Source organism: Periophthalmus magnuspinnatus, chromosome 17 (assembly GCF_009829125.3).
Source record: "Periophthalmus magnuspinnatus isolate fPerMag1 chromosome 17, fPerMag1.2.pri, whole genome shotgun sequence".
Classification (NCBI taxonomy): Eukaryota; Metazoa; Chordata; class Actinopteri; order Gobiiformes; family Gobiidae; genus Periophthalmus; species Periophthalmus magnuspinnatus.
The window spans coordinates 23,356,869-23,374,149 of record NC_047142.1 but is presented as its reverse complement, the minus strand read 5'-3'; the positions used below and the strand labels follow the sequence as shown (position 1 = coordinate 23,374,149).

Below are 17,281 nucleotides of genomic sequence, written 5' to 3'. Positions count from 1 at the left end.
CACATCACAAGGAGCCCCATTAGTGCACAGCAGAAGGGTCCAGTGTCTGCTCCTTTAACAACGCTAAATGTGTGGACAGGTGACAAAAGCACCTCTACCCCAAAGCTGGGCCTGGTTTAGCTGAGATTTCAGCATTGATCTGCCTTGTCTCCTCTCTGTCTCAGGCTGAGAGATAGAGGGGGAGTCAGGTGTAGCACAGTAGGGCTCTTTATAACAATGTGTTTAACTAAAAGGAACAATCTATCGTCAGAGCAAAGAGTGATCAAAGACTGGGTAGCTTTCATTTTTACTCATAAAGCTTCAATGGAATTAATCAAGAATTATAAAAAAGTATGCTGCCCTTCAGAGACAATGCCAAAACCTTTTTTTTTTTAATCTGGGAATTTGCACAAGTTCTTCATATTCTTTTACATCTTACAGAAATGAGTTAACATAAATTCTAGTAAAAAGTTAATGTGGACACCATGACACTATGACAGGAAGAGGCTGAGGATGTCTCTGACAGTGACTGAGTTTACAGGAGGACTGTACTGTGCTGTGTCAGACGTGGCTCTGCTCCCTGGTGACCAGCTCTCCATCCAGTTCTATAATTGCATTTCTGGGCACACATACAAGCACAGAGTGGTGCCCAATGGGTCAATTGCCCAGCTAAATGTGTTTTCCTTCCCTGTGCAAAGAAGGTTGAGGAGGGCCAAGCTAAAGCTGAGCTGGTCTGACCCAGACCCCCCACTGCCCTACCACCAGACCACTGGCAGCATTAAGCTCTCTGGACACATTCACAAACTATAGACCAGGGAGAACATGCATGCAGAGGACAGAAGTAAAGGAGAGATGGGTCCACAAAGAGAAAGGAGGAAATCGAACCAGAGTAGATTTAAAGCTAACATTGACTTTTATGGTAGGAGTGAAATATCATACTTGGACATTAGCGATAGGATTAATAGAAATGTGTACCTCTGAAACCTCCTTCCAATAACGCTGTAGCTCTGATCCTTTTCTGTCCTGCCCACTCGTATTCTTCAAAGCCTCTGCCGTTTTCACCGTCCATGTCAACGGAGTCATCATCTAATGCACCCTCACGCTGAGAAAGAGCCACATTTCACAATTAATACAGATGAAAACATAACATTACAAAAATACTTCAGGAAAAAAGTAGTTACTAAGTCATGTTGTTTTAGATGTGTTTACTACTTAAAAGAAGGAAAAGCACAATGATTATTAGTTGTAATGGTCAGGTATTTGAAGTGCAGAAAGCTAAGAAAGTATCTAAAAGTCAGAAAGACAATGAATCCATAATATATGGGTTGAATTGTTTAAGTTGGTGTGTATACTGAGACATTGCATTTTTTTATTGGTAAATTCTTTCACATATATCCCATATAATGTGGATGCATAGCTTGGATTCAGTGAAAAAGTCACTGCAGAGTTTCTTGAAAAGGGGAAAAAGGAGAAAGCGATGTGCTGATTGTTCTACAAGAGGAAGGACTGAAGAACTGTCCAGGGGGTCCAGGCCCAGAAAGTACTACCTGGATGAGGCATTGTTCCACATGTCTACTCATCTCCTCCTCGCTCCCAGTCAAAGGGGCACTGCAGAGAGGACATACCTGGCCCCCATCCTCTGGCTTCCTCCTCTTCATTTTGCCTATACGAGCTGACACAGAAAAACACATCATATTAGAACTAGTAGTAGCAGTTATGTTTTCAGATACTATATATTCATTAAAACTCTCTCCCTTCTGTTCTATCCTTAACATGCCACTCCATTTATACAGACAATTAATTTAACACAACAGAATAGCCTTCTTTGCCCTCTTTCTCTATGTTGGTTTCCCTTGCTGTTAAAAGCACAAAGGAACATTCATTTTAGCTCCCTGTGAGAACACACAAGACAAGAGACAGAAATGGAATGATATCAGGGGGTTGGGACACTAGAAATCCAAGAATGACATAGAAACGAGAAAACTACTTAGAACAGGCACATATCCTCTCCCCTGGGCAATGAATATAAATTGAATTAATTGTCGAGTAATAATCTAACATCAGTGTAACTGCTACACCACAGCTGTATATGTGAAGTCCAAATAGATTTCAGGATAATGTGCAGTTTTCCAGAAATTGTGACTTTTATATTTTCAATGGTTCTTACTAAGTAATATAACTCTGCCAGCCACCATTTGAACATTATGTAAAGATGAATTATCTGCATTTTGCCAAGGCCTTTGAGAACAAATTTATTATCATGATAAAATAAGTAATGTAGTGAGTAATCCACGATGCTGCAGATAGGTGGAGGCCTTTACCATCTACCACTTTGAGAGTGAAAATAAAACGCAGTCCTTATAAAGTGCATTAAATATTCCACAAAACTATAATTCGGTTGATTGATAGACGTGTATACATACCATTCAATCTCGTTTGTCTGTTTGCCCGAACCCGTAAAAACGTCTGCAACACAAGTAAAGAAGAAACAGGGAATAAGTATGGGGTAATAGAGACGCTTTATAACCTGGTAACAAGGGCAAAAATAACTTTTTTGCGAGGAGATTACATTGGATTGTGCTCTGAAAACAATTGAACCTACTTCTCTCGTCTTCTGCACCTCCTCCATGTCTGCTAGCTTTCACTCACAGCCGCATTTATAGCCGCTCAAACTCTTTGTGCCAAACTAATCCAATGCTTCCACAGATATTATACATAAATGCAGAAGAGCGCGGCATTTGGACTATAAATGGATGGGAAAGGATTAAAGTAGAGCTCGACTGCGCTAACAGGAATCATAAAGTACGCCATATTGGCTTGTTTTGGTCATGTGACCGAAAGCAGCCGGAAATGTACAAAACCCTTACGTGCATGTCGCGGTTTGGCCACTAGGGGGAAGCATCGCGTTTTAGGAGCTGCCTCTCATATTTTGACATAAAAGGCTTTCATTACAGTCACAAGGACGACCGTGTACATTGCAGAACCTTAAAATGTGTTTAGAGCAAGTAAGTATTTATTATTTCCATTTTAGACCTACATTTATGTAAGCCTGATTAATTCCCTGCTTTTGGATATGCCACCTATTACTTTTGAAAATTAAAATAAAACAAAGTGATACAATTTTTGTTATTCTAAATATCTTAACTTCTAATTTTACTACTACTTTGTACAACTTTGTAATCATAGGCTATTATTGTGCAGTAACAGAAAAAGGGAAAAAACTTTTAATCTTATTCACTAAAAAAGGATGATATAGTATGCTGCTGACTGAAGCACACCACTTCAATTCATGCTATTGTCCCATTGAAAAAGAGATTAGAAAATAAAGACAGACTGGCAAAGACATAAAAGTTGCATGTTGGCATTTATGCTTCCTTTGGAGGGTGGTAAAAAGAGTGACCATTGACTTTATCATTTGTAAAATATAAGGTGGTTTCAGCAGTTTCACTTAATGAGAAAATGTGCTTTATTGCTCTGAGGCTTTTATGAGCTGTGTCATCTCCAACGTATGGATGTAATGTCTGCATGGACTTAATAGTTCTAATTTTATGGGGTAAGGGGGGAAACCCACTTAACCTGGCAATACATCACAGTCCCAAGAATTACTCCAACAAACTTTGATGAATATAAGACATAAAAGCTTCAGGAATTGGCCATTTGGTCAAGTTAACAATATAGTCCTGCTGCACATTAATCATCCTTAAAAACTCAACAAACATAAAGTTGGCATAAATTTCAGATAACATGCAACAAATACGATTCTGAATGAGATTGAGCTCGTAATGTAAAAGAATGTAATCACATCTCAAATCTTACAATACTATAAACAACACAAAAATACTGTATTGTATTGGGTGTTAGGAATATGGAAAAATTATAAGCATTTGGCAACTTATCCAATTTGTAATATTGTAGAGTATTTTTCATATACAATTATGATCTGAAAATCATTCTGTCGGTTCCCTTCTAATCTTATCAATTAAACTTTAATCAATAATATTATATTTTTTTTATATATATTTGTTACCTTTGTTACAACTTGTTTTTAATTCTTTATTTTAAAGTGTGATTAACTGCATTCAATGACTTAGCTACACAAACCCACAGCCTATACAGTTCAAATTTCTTCTTTGGTTGTGATGTGAGTAAATGACCTGGTATCTGTCCGAGTGATGGGCGTCTTCAGAGGACAGCGGCGAGACCACGGGAGATTCACCCTCGCGCTTGATGTGCACCGACAACAGCATTGACTGTGGAGAGACAGAGCAGGAGGAGAGGGAAATAAAATGCTTTCTAAATGGAGATAAGCATGTTATATTATCACCTCCAGGCTGTGAGTACAATAGCAGCTGCATGTCTTTACTTGACAGCCGCATAATCAATAAACATGGACAAGGCCGGAGTAATGCTGCATGTTGGGAAATAAATCTTCACTAGGCAACACAGATACCATTCAGTGTATTCCACTGAGGCTCTGGATTGGATAGGTTGTGTCTAAACCTACAAAACTGTGAGGAAATGTCAAAATGATCTTTACTTCTACAATTTAAAATGTAGCTGTTCATCCAGTTCTGAGCTGAGACCTTTCTGGAATGAGGGAAACTTGGTCAGAGCTTTATTACACCTATGATTATGGCTACTTTTTTTTTTTTTTCATGCTGACGAGATAATGACAATCCAACAGAAATGAGCTAAACGTGTCCATGAATGTCACTGAGGGTCAAAAAAGGTGCACAAAAAGTGAATGGACTATAAAATTAAACACACAACTGCATAAATGTCACATTGTAACCTTGCAAGTTTCTCATCTTTTAATTTTTAATCAACTTTTCTTGCAGCCTTTTAAAAATATGCTTTACTTAAGAACTTATATTCTATTCTAATTTGCATATCTCCAACATAACATAGTATTGATAGTATTGATACATTTGATAGATTAAATATTATTGATAATTTCATATACTGCACCTCTGCATACATAGATATATGCAATTATACATTCAACAACATATTACAATCTATCTAGGTTTTACATCTGCTTCGGTACAGCTTGAGATGCGAAAATAAAACCACACACATTTTTGCCGTATAGACTCAATCTACAAGGAAACCTCAGGAGAATTGGAGGCTGCTGTGTTGCCACCAAAGCAGACAGCAACACGTCATTGCTGTTGACTGTAACCCGAGTGACTTTGTCTATAAAATCCCTTCCACTGATTAAAGGTAATGTTTATGGGATGTTAAGAGGAGTTAGGGAAGAATGAGTGAAGGAGGGGAAAGGAGAGGGGACAGGAGGGTAAACATCTAAAAACAGCTTCTGACATTATGGGGCACTGTCCAACTATAAATCTGACTTACAACACTTACAACGCAGTATAGAGAAATGTGTGATGATGCTGCTATTACTGCTCAACTTTGTTCCGGATGTCATTGATATAAATTTACTAAAACACTAACTTCAGTTGTTCTCTCTAGTTTTTAAGCAAGTTTTTGTGATAATAACAGTTAGTAATAATAGTACTGATATTATTCTTCTAAGGTTGTACTATTTTCCATATATACAACTGAGCATTGAATAATATTTGTAGTATTAGTACTAGAGCTTCCATTGTGGGAATCCAAAACAAGATTAGATCTCACTGTGCAAAAACAACCATAGGAATTCTTCAAGAACAAAACTATTATAAGAAGACAGCAGAAATGATTCATATTGTTATTTTATAAGGCTCAACCCTCTTTATATGCTTGTGTGTTCTTGTGCTGGCTTTTTTATGAGCCGACTATGAAATATTTGTATTTACAGTCGGCTCCTATTAATCAAGTGGAAAGGGGCAGAGCAGAGGCTTAAGTGCTCGACAGCAGTAATCTAATAATAATATGTGACAAATGACCAGCCTCCATCGGTGTCACTGTAAATTGGATATTATGCATGGAGCTTATATGTCCGGCTGTAAATGTGTGTATGTGTGGGGATAGGTATTTAGACTGGTTTAAAAAGGTCAGGAATCATTTACCTGCGGCATTATGGGAATATGCTCAAGTGTAATCATTGGAGTTTGACATTTAACTAGAGATTGTGAATAAAGATGTTGGAATGGTGTCCCTTTGGAGCAGATAATTAGAGAATCATAAGAAGAAACAAAAGGAGCACTGCACTTCTCTGCCAAAGCACTTGACTCAAACTATAAGGTCTTCTAGTTCAGGGGTAAGTGCTTTTCTTGGTCGTCATTATTCTATAACAATAATATTGCACCTGATTTATATAGCACTTTTCTGAACACACAAAGACACTTTATAGTGCATTATTCAATCACGCCACACTTGGTGGTTGTAAACTACTATTGTGGCCACAGCTGCCCTGGAGCAGACTCAGGGAAGCGAGGCTGCCATTATGTGCCATTGGCCAATCCAACCACCACAGACACTCACACCACATTCATACCAGGCAATGGATATAAGGATACAACAACAGTTTTTGCCATTGGCGCCCCACTGTGGCACCCGATATTCTCAGCAGTCTCCTATCCCAGTACTAACTAGACCCTGCCTTGCTTAGCTTCATGTACTATTAAAAGTTAACCAGCAGAAGAAGAACTAGTATCAGTTGTCTAGAATATTTAGTCATTAATCTTTTAAAATCTACTGTAAATTAGACATTTTGATTTTTATATTACACATTTTGATGATTGTTAATTATAACCCAATTAAATGCAAATTGAAAGCGAATTAATTGCACAGCCTTACACACTTTTATTTCTGAGCTGAAAACACTAGAGCAACTGATGCCACAATTGCCATTTGCACCTAAACCTTTACTAAATGTGTTTCCCAAAGCCCTCCACAGACCTGACATTTTTCTTTCTAACCTCATCACCTGAACATAGCGTGGAGTGCTCAAATTGGTCCAAACAGCACATGTGAGGGTGCATGGGGTTAATCCCGGGTCCAACAGGTGCCCATGTCTCAGAAGATGAAGGATATGATGACAACAGGCCTGTGTGCTGCAGGTCAGAGCTCTCCTTCCTCCATGTCCCACTGCTGCATACTAAACAACAGCACTAACATGCACAGTCACGGGCGCAAAGGAAGGCTGGGGTTCACACTTTACAACCTGCCATGTCTGTCTCCCCCGGCAACAAGCCCACCCACGGAGCTTCGAGTGCGGAGCTAAACCTCGGTCAGAGCCACAGGTAAGAGGGAATAATAATTATCCTCTAGTGTGGAGAGCACTGATGACATCAATTGCTTGTTGGAGGTGATTTACAAGATAATAAAGTTTTAAAATGCAAAAGTAAAATAATATATCAGGATCATTAACATCTCCTAGCCTTCTTAAAGGAGTTGGAGAAATTTAAAGGGCGTGGCAGGCGTTGCTGTGTCTACTGGTTGATTGGAAACCTTCACATTATTGGAAAAAAACACTTATTGTTAATGCAATGTACTTTTTTATCAATATAAAGACACCTACATTTTGAGTTTTAAGCTGTATTGTAGAATGTAGTCTGCAAAGTAACAAGTCAATATTAGATCGCATAGCTTGGCACCTTTGGCACAAGGAATACATTAGCACATTCAAAACTTCTCTAATTGGCTCAAACCAGTGCAGTGACTCTTGGCCTGTTGCCGTTGGACACAGAAGACTGGTTTAGGGGGATGGCTACGAGATATGACATAACCCATACTGACAAACTGACACATCCTTAGTGCAGTGAGGGGAAACCATAGCCCTGATAGTTGATTTGCTCCACATATTTTGTACTCTACAATTAAGTACATGAAATCTAGGAGTAGTCATACCTTGGGAGTTCCAGGAGTTACGATGCCATCCTTGGGTGAAGGGTTCTTACTGCAAAGGAAGAAGAGAAAATCTTTAGTTATTTACATGATGCTGAATGTGGAATTGGTGAAGTGTCTTGCCAAATGCCATGAAGTCTAGACCTGGCAACCTTCTTATTATTGGGTAGCAGTTAATACAAGCACCTATTCTGTGTTCATGAGGTTATCAGATACAGTTCCTGCCTTGTGCCCAAACACAGAGATACATTTCTTTGAGTTTTTTCCCAGTGTTGTGACAGGCCTGGCATTGACAAAGCATAGGACACGGTTGTCATCTCTCCTCTGACAGCCTGTTAGCACTCCACACACCCCCGACACATGGGAGTAAAGGAGAGAGAGTGAGGAGAGAGGGACAGGCCACCCAACCAATTGTGTGAGGACCCTAATCTGACAGCATGCTTGGGGGAAAGGGATTTTCTTTGTCAATGGCTGAACGAGTGGATCATAGGAATAAGAAGCTATATTTATGTCACTTAGTTCAGACTAAAAGACACGAAGATACAAAAAGGGATGAGGGATTTTGGGCCAAAGCTGTAGATAATCGTCCTAAAACTGGACACGCAAATCATCCCAATTGCTTAGGATATAGAGAGATACAGAGGGGTTGTAGTCCCATTTATCAAAGCCCAGTCCAGTGCTCATTTGTTCCTTATCCTTATATTATTATCTTTTAACTGGCACATCCCACTGAAGGCAGAAAAAGTATATTACATTTGGGTTTTCTTTTTTAGTGTATAGACTGAATTGAAAGTACAATTTTTTACTTAAAAATCTCATTGTTATTATTTCTTACCTCTTACTATTTTATTGTGACCTGTATGCAATAATAGACCGATATCACAATAATTAATTAACGGAATAATACTGACACCACTACTAACAAGTTTGTCAAGGTACAGAATACAATTTGCCTGGGATCCAGAATACACACTTCAAGAATACTTCAACACGTCAATACAGATGTGAGTCTGGTCACCGGTGAATCTCCCCGTTTTCATCTTAGGTGAACAATGAGCTTCTTCGTTTCACATGTGTCACTGAAAAAATGGATCTGATTGCACAATCACGATTGACCGGGTTTGAGATGTAACAGAGGGCGTGGGGATGAGACTGATATCAATCTGTTTAAAAAATACAGAGAGATATCATTCTGGATTTGCCAGGCAAGGATACAATATCATTATGCCATCCAATTTGTCACTATGCTTCCCATTTTGCACATAACATAAACAAGACAAACATCTCTATGTGTGTGTTTGTGTGTCTGCATCTAAAACATGTGGCCCCACCTTCCTCCAACAAAGAATGTAAACATGGGTGACACAGTCAAGCTGCCGTGTAATGTAGGGGAATGTGCCAGTGCTCCTCTATACTCTCCTATCTCTCCCCCTATCCCCTTTTATTCATTACCTGCTGCCCGAGCCCAGGCATCAACAATAACAGCCGCCCCTACACCTGCTTGTTGACACTGTCAGGCAGAGACTAGAGAAAGAAGGGGGAGACAGAGAGGTTGCATGCCTGCCACGCTTGGGGAAAATTGCCAGTATGACAGAAGATGCTGATAGAGAGATGAAAGCAGTTTAAAAAAAGTGAGGGAAAACTGTAGTAAGGAATGAAGACCGGTCGACATAAAGAAACTGGGATGAAAGGAAATGCGTCTCCCTGGTCTTGTCTGTTTCCATGAATTTTTGATGGTGTAGGTTATGAGGCAGGGTATTCCAGCCGCCTGCCACGTCAAAGCGCAGAGAGGAGAGAGCAAAGTGAGACAAACATACAGAGAAGGTGCAATGGGGAAAGGCCAGTTTAAAATGTGTTGGGTTAACGAGGCAGCTGAGAGAACAGGTGGTGAGGGGATTCAGAGGAAGACTAGTGAAAGACAAGGGGAGATGGGATCTAACCTGGGCAACAAGGTGGGGATGTACACAATATATACTCTGTATATCTGCATGGGGCTCATGAATGTCAGTTTCCTGTATGAGCGCCATTTTGAGTACTGTTGGATATAATATTTAGTTTTGAATTTGAATGATACCCATGCATATACTTTCAGGAACTGAAAGACAAAATACGAGAGTGATTCACTCTTATTATTTAGTATTTAATCATTTATTTATCAATTTATGTATTATTTAAACTTCTTTTTAATTTTTTCCCATGAATACAAAAGTTTCATTCTTTTAAACTGAATAAATAAATTGTGTATTCCTTAGATTCTGATCAAGAATGGTATAAGGATCACTTTTTTATTCAGTGATAATTTGCACCTCAATTTTGTATTTCTGCATAGCTGTTTTTAAGTGGAATCCCCTTTTCTCCGTTCCTTTATGTGACAGTGGCTGTTGAGCTATGCAGATGACTTCGGACTCCGAGCCTCCGGAGGTGCATCGGGCCTGATAGATTTCCATTTGCTCAACAGTGTGTGTGATTTACATGTCCATACACCCGCAGCCACGGCCCATGAACAAGAGCGCTGTAATCAAATCCACACAGTGACGACCACTGACAGCAGAACAGAGGAGATGTGACTGTGTGAGGAGGGAGCGAGCAGGTATTTTTAGCACATCGTATAACACAATGTACGTCTTCGTTTCCATATGCGCACCTCTTTCATTCGGCCAGCGTTGGTCGTCATTAAAGCCAGATTTAGTACAAATTGGACCAAATTCCCACTGTCACTTTCAATGATGGCCGCTCCCATGCAGAGCAAAGAGAGAGGAGGAGACAGAGTTGTGTGTGATATAGGGGCACTACACACATTTCGCTGCATCTTTCAGATCTGTCTCTACCCTGTCTGTGGATTTGTAGCCGCGGTTCAGGTCGGGATATCTTTCTTTCTTGAAATAACCACACATGTATTTGTGGGTTTGGGGTTTCAGAGTCCCACAAAGTCTGGAGTCAAGGGCAGACGTCTGACCTTTATTAATTATGGAGATCTAACCAACACCTCGCCGTGTTATTCAGTGATTGGATGACCACAGCTTTTATATTCCATTCTTGTAGTGCCACAAACGTATTCAGTGTGGAATCAGTGAGCATAAACATCATGAATAGATACAGGCTAGGTGGATTTTTACTAACATATAATAGGTTGAAAACAGCTTAGACCTTCAGAGAGGCACACTTTTAAATCATAGGGGACTTGGTTAGTTACTTGTGTATGCTAACTTTTTAAATTGTGATTATATAGCAAAATACTTCAAAGCTGCACCATGTAACTTTTCTGGTGCAGGGTATGTCGTGTTTATCACCACAGAGATTTGCTTGGAATGTACAACTGGCATTAAACTGATGTGATGTATCTTGCATTTATTTAATTTCTAGCGTTACTGCTAAAGAAATTCCTTGGAAAATCATGCATTCTTTCTGTGAGGGGTACATAAAGTGTCATATTATGGAACACCCCAGGTAAGTAAAAACCACAATGGAGACAAGTGGTAGACCATCCACAACACAGGGCCTAGGCGTCTAATAAGGCAGCAGTGTATAGGAAAATGCTCACATGGTACTACACAGAGGAGGATGCAGGTCCCAAGTGTAAACGCTGCTAAATGAGTTGTGATTTCCACATGGGGTGAGGCTGTCTGTTGCCCTCCTCCTCCGGGTTAATGGCCACTATCGTAAAGCTGGGCGCTCGCTGGGCACTGGGTCAGAGCATAAACACGTCCACTCTACTCTTATATGGGACAGTACACAAACACACACAGCCAGGCGCGTGGACACGGTGAAATATGGATCCTAATGCTTGTGTCCCATCGTTAAAAGGCCTCTCTGCTGATTTATCCGTCATAAAACTGCCCGTGCCGCTGGCGTGGGGAGAGGAAGGGAGCTGCGCTGAACCGGGGGTCAAAGGTCTGAATCCTAATCCCTGTAGGAAACATTTAGCATGACGTCGACGGCGTGCCTCTGCCTTTTATGCAGATTTATGGCACCAAAAATCTCAAGTCGCAAGAAGAATGTAAGACAGTGAAGTGACATACAGTGAATTAAAGCTTCGCCTATGGCCCATGTCTGTATTTTTATGGGGCACTAATGTAAAGGATTTGCTTGTATTTCAAGTCATGTTGTAGACAGAACACTTGGCCTGTGTGGTCTGTGTATACTGTAGGATGCACTAAATTATACTAACTAATAATCAAAAAGAATTGTGCTTCAACAAACCCTTACTTTATATTATTTTGGGCACTGCTACCCATTTTCTCAAAACTGGTGATTCTAACTTGTTCGTAGTTAATCAAGGTGTAATTTCTGTGTCAGTTCTCTAAAAGTGTCCCACTGTTCAGAGTTTGCCTCTTTACTGAACCATTTCACCTACACCAATCAAACTAATAAATAAAAATGAGTAGAAACCCTTCTTTTTAACTCTTGCAGCGCTGTAGTTCATACCTGAGGCAGATTGCAGCTAGCCTCTCCATCTCCGTCTCCATGTGTTCCTGCAGCTCCCCGGGCCTCAGCAGCACCTGGCAGATCGGACACACTGGAGCCTGGCTATCATACAGGACCATCTTCTTTTTACCTACAACAACACAAACAAATAACAAAATTCTAAGCATAAAAATCTGCACCCGTATCAATAGTCACATCTATATTTAGTGCATGACGTCGTTAAGTGCAGCATGCATCTCCATTGTTGTTGTGTAATGTTTTCAGGTCAGCTCAGAAAGGGGACCGTGTCTGCTGGATGAGATAATGCAGAGTAGAGTGGACCGGCGCTTCATTGTCCTTGATCAGAGGGGCACAGCGTGAAACCCACCTGTGTGTGACTATGGAGTTCAATACACACCATCATGAAGTACTAAATATCCAACGTGACAAGTTTACTTCTTATTGTGTCTCGGGCAGCTAAAAATACAACCTACACAGTCTTATTGCTAGAGGACATTTCCTGTATTTAGCCAAATCAAATAGGCTTTTTATAGTCTGAGGACAATGGTCAGGAAATCCCGTTTAGACTGGTTGTCACCGTAACAACAAAAGGAGTAGGTAATGGGGACACCCTATCACTGCATATGGCTCTGCAAACCCTGTTGCAAATATGTGGTAATGAAGATTTGTGGGGCATTCCAGTAAAACAACTGCTTTATAAGAAATGCAAATACATGTTAGCATCAAATAATCTTCAGTGTTGCCATTTTACAAAGCACATTTAAAAGTTTTTGCTGAGGTCTTGTCAAAATGGGCTCTAATAAGTGGTGTTTTGTATTGAATTTTGCTTTGTACAATGGCAACGTCATCACAGGGATATCACTGCTCAAAATCTAACCTTTCACCTTCATTTTCACAAGACAATAGACCCAATCTCGCTATCTCACATTCCACTCGGCAAGAATAAGCTAAACTTACAACATTAAAAACAACACATTACATATTTATGGCTATATATGATCAATACCTTCATTCACTCACTGCAGCTGTCATATTGGTACCAGTCTCCCCATGTAGCTCTGTCATCAAAAAGGCCTCAGAGAATCCAAACACAGACTGTCCCTGCATTTCAGTGAAGCATGGGCGCGCATACCACCACCTCATTCACCTCCTCACTCCCTCACACCACCGGCCACGGTAAGTGACTTTGAAAAATAGGTAATCGATTACTATCTGTGTGTCTGCCTCTACTTCAGGCCCCATTCAATTTCTAATTTTAACCTCCATCTCTGTTCATGTCTTTGTTTCATCTTTGCTCATTTCTTCTTTCATTATTTACTTGCTTTTTCTACCTGTTTCCATATTTTGCTTTTTCGTGTCTATTGTTGCTCTGTCTGCCCATCTCACAGCCTTCTCCCAGCGGCTTTTATTTTCTGGCTTTGACAAGATAATTTGAGACATGCAGAAAAAGCCACCTTCCACCACACAAAGAAAAGACCTGCTGATTGTCTACGCTTCACACAAAACAAGGGTATATTTTTACTCTTTATGTTGCACTCATTTAAATACCTGCATCTTTTTTGGATTGGGTTGTTTGGGCCTGGTTTGTTTGAGCCCAGCTTGGTCTTGACGTAGACTTGGTTTGGTCCTGTTGTAGTCCTGGTTTTGAACTAAGTCTAGTCCAGGTTTAGTTACAGGTTTAGTTATGGGTTTAGTTCCAATTTTGATGCAATATGTAATTGCTTAAAGAATCAAATGCTGAATAGGTACTACATGAAATTATCTACTGACTTGAAACAACAGTATTTATCCAGGCAAGGGTGCAGCTTAGTTGAGTAATTGAGTAACATCTCTCTCTATCTAGGACAAAAAACTTGGACAATGCCCTCGTGCTATTATTTTACAAGCCATTTGAATATTTTATTTATTTATTTATTTTTTGGAATGATCTGTAGTTAAAAAAATGATCTGTAGTAAAAAATCCCCAAAATATTCTCACTTATTCTGTGTGCCAAAACGTTCAAACTGACCTAAACAACTAACCCATTACTTAGGTCCATAAGACTTTTTCCCCTTTTCCACTAGAGTGTAAACTTGTTGCTGTCCTTCTCCTCCATCCTCTCTCCTTGTGTCCCCTTTCTTTTTCCAGCCTCTATTTTTGCCTCTCTGTCAAACGCTCCCCGAGGGAAAGTGAGTGATCGCGAGCGGTGCACGGACAGATAAATCCAGGCTAGGAAAAAAAAAAAAAAAAATGGTGGGATGGTGCGAGGAGAAGGGGGTGTTGATGTGATGTCGCACACCGGGCTTGTCAGCGCCTTAAAGATGATTAATGTAGAGCTAACACACACACACATACACACACACACATAAGTATAGGACCATCCCACGTCACACTGCGTTTAATCTGGGGTGGGGGCTCACTCGGGGGTACAGGGGGCCGGACAATAACAAGGAAATAGGCCTGACAGGACTTTTTAGTGCGGAGATTTCTCAATGAGATACAGAGGGACCAGGGATGGATGGATGTAGAGACAGAGGAACAGAGGAGAGAGGAAGAGGTGTGGTGCATCCCTGACAGATGTGATGGAGGGTGCGCTTGATTTGTCCTAATGTGCCAAGATGGATCGTCTCATCTCGCTTTCTCCAACTCGACCGGTTCTCACAATTCTTTCATTTGTCTTATTTTTATTACACACATTTCCTCAGTTCACCTTCAGTTAGCTTATATCCTTCATTGTTTTATCTTGTCGGTCTACGGTTCTCATCCTTTGTGTAATCGATTTATCAAAGCATTTCTATGCCACTAAATACACATTACCCTTTCTATATTCTTCTAAAAATCTTTAATCTGTGTTTAGGAACTGGCTGGATTGGACAGAATGTGATGCGGTGTCTCAGCTTACTATATTTAAAGGTGCACTACGCAACTTCTGGTGGGGAGTCCGCCACCTGCTTGTCATTTTCGTATTCATTTTATTTGTCTGGAATGTATTACTGTCTTTCTCGGTCTCTGTAACTTGGTGTGGTGCTGTCTTCAGGGAGATGAGCGTTTCAAAGCAATACCACCTCCACGGGGACAAAAAATTACATAGTGCATCTTAAAATATAGTAACTATAAATGTCTGAAATGGTCTGTTTAAAGCCTAAACACTTAAAAGTCCCTGTCCATTTCCTCCTGGCTGTTGCCCACACACCTCCATCAGCCTTTGCCTGTGAGTTGCTTTGGTCCTGGTGAAGTGAGAATCGATAGATGGGAGATAGCAGCACCTCAGAGTCACACAATACAATGAGTGCACGGAGAAAGGCCACCTCCGGAGAGGACAGGGATTGTCAGCTCTACACTGGCTCTCAATGGGACCACAGATAAAAACCATTTGGGGCATCCTCGTGGCTCACTGGGCAAAGAAGAAGGTCCGAATCCCATTTAATGACCAGTATCCCATGTCATCCTGTCACTTTTATCTCCTCTGTCAGGGCTGGACTGAAACAAAACTCATAGGTTTCACAGGCATGGCAGACAAGGACTGTTTTAGATGGATAAAGTCACACAGGGCTTTGTAAAGGTATGGGTTTTAGCAAATCACCACCAAATACATCATACATCATCGTCAGTATCACTTCTTTGTGATTACAAAAGTTGACTAATGTTCACCAATGTAAGTTCTGTGCCACTTCCAACCCTGAATAGCAATGACATCAGAAAGGGCATTTGACATACAGCACTGCTATAATAGAACATAATAACCCAAACAATGTAAAACAAAACAATTGCCATCTTCTTAACTTTCCCAACTGTTAATTGTTAGCAAATGGTCATACTAACATCAACAAGAATTGCCTGAATCTTTAAAATCTGCTGCAATAATCTGAATGAACTTGTAAATTATACACACAATCAGCTAATGAGCCTGAAGCATGTAAACTGCTTTTAAACACAACTATAAGAGAGCCGGATTTACGAGTTGGCACAAACGCAGCATGTCACCAGCTCCCCAAATGGAATTACAAATCGTTCCCCTGTCCAGCCTGTTTTTGTGTCCTTGACCAACTGTCTCTTGTGCACAAACAGACACATTGGCCTCATGGATGTTTTTCAAATGAGTTTTCTGACATGCATCAAGTGTTTATGCTATTCTCTTTTCTTCTCCTCCTCTGCTCCTGCCTTCAGAGCCGGGGCCAGTTAGCACTAACACCCGCCAACATCGGTAAACAAGGAAATCTCTCAGCCGCGGTCCCGCCGTGTAACCGCATTACCACACCCGATAACCTCTTCAAATAATGTGCGATAAGGGGAATTTGATTTGATTCACAGCTAAAGGGAAAGAGGGCCACTTCTGCCTCCCCCTATTCCAGGCTTGTTTCTTTTTTTGTATGTTCTCATTTGCACTGTAAAAAATGATTTGATTGCATGTTATTTTACAGGTGAAATTAACTAAATGAATAATAAATAAATACATGAATACAAAATAAAAGAAATACAAAATTACAATTAAATCAAAATTAATTTACTTTGTCTTTTGTTGTAACTTATGTTCTTTTCAAGCCAATGTCCTCGTGATGGACTTATATCCAGGTTTGGACCCATTACAAAAAGTTCAAGGGCGTGAGACCCTCTGACTGGTTTTAATATATATATATGCATTTGAATTCTTTCTCATTCCATTTTTAACAGCGCAAACGTTTGGGCTATACCTGTTTAGCACCCCCTTTTTGTCCCCTCTTCCAATGACACTGCCTTAGATCCGCAATCAAATAACTCCAGTGTCAGATTTCATTTTTGGAGAGCCCCTTTTTGTTGTCCCTGACCACCACAAGGTAAGGCGGAGACAGCATCATCTCCATAATAGCAAATATGAGCCCCCAAAACAGGCGGCACATTACTTCAAATGAAATTGCATGGTATAAGATATGTTTCTCCTTAAGTGAGCTGTGATTTAAGCAAGCCAGACACAAAGCTGATCACTACTTGTGTGCAAAACAGATGAGACTGCGCAGCTTATCCGGCGGGGCATCTGATGAAATGGAACAGGGGTCGTCTTCTGCATTTGTGTGAACGTCTGCGCACGCTGCCCCCTACCTGACAGTGATGCATTGCGCTTTTAAA

The 17,281-nt window shown here is 40.4% G+C and overlaps 1 protein-coding gene across 5 annotated transcripts in view; it reads right to left on the bottom strand.

Moving 5' to 3' along the window:
* Positions 1 to 17,281, bottom strand: part of rnf220a (ring finger protein 220a) — a 124,599-nt gene that overhangs the window by 13,379 nt on the left and 93,939 nt on the right. For 2 of the 5 annotated variants that reach the window (XM_033982305.2, XM_033982307.2), the window contains exons 3-8: positions 12,199 to 12,328; positions 7,777 to 7,825; positions 4,134 to 4,229; positions 2,403 to 2,445; positions 1,605 to 1,651; positions 955 to 1,081 (exon numbers count right to left, since the gene is read on the bottom strand). In XM_033982305.2, coding sequence (XP_033838196.1) covers positions 955 to 1,081; positions 1,605 to 1,651; positions 2,403 to 2,445; positions 4,134 to 4,229; positions 7,777 to 7,825; positions 12,199 to 12,328 — 492 coding nt within the window. Of the gene's footprint in view, positions 1 to 954; positions 1,082 to 1,526; positions 1,652 to 2,402; positions 2,446 to 2,581; positions 2,817 to 4,133; positions 4,230 to 7,776; positions 7,826 to 12,198; positions 12,329 to 17,281 lie in introns of those variants that run through there. The other 3 variants (XM_033982304.2, XM_033982306.2, XM_055228340.1) reach the window with 2 other exon arrangements.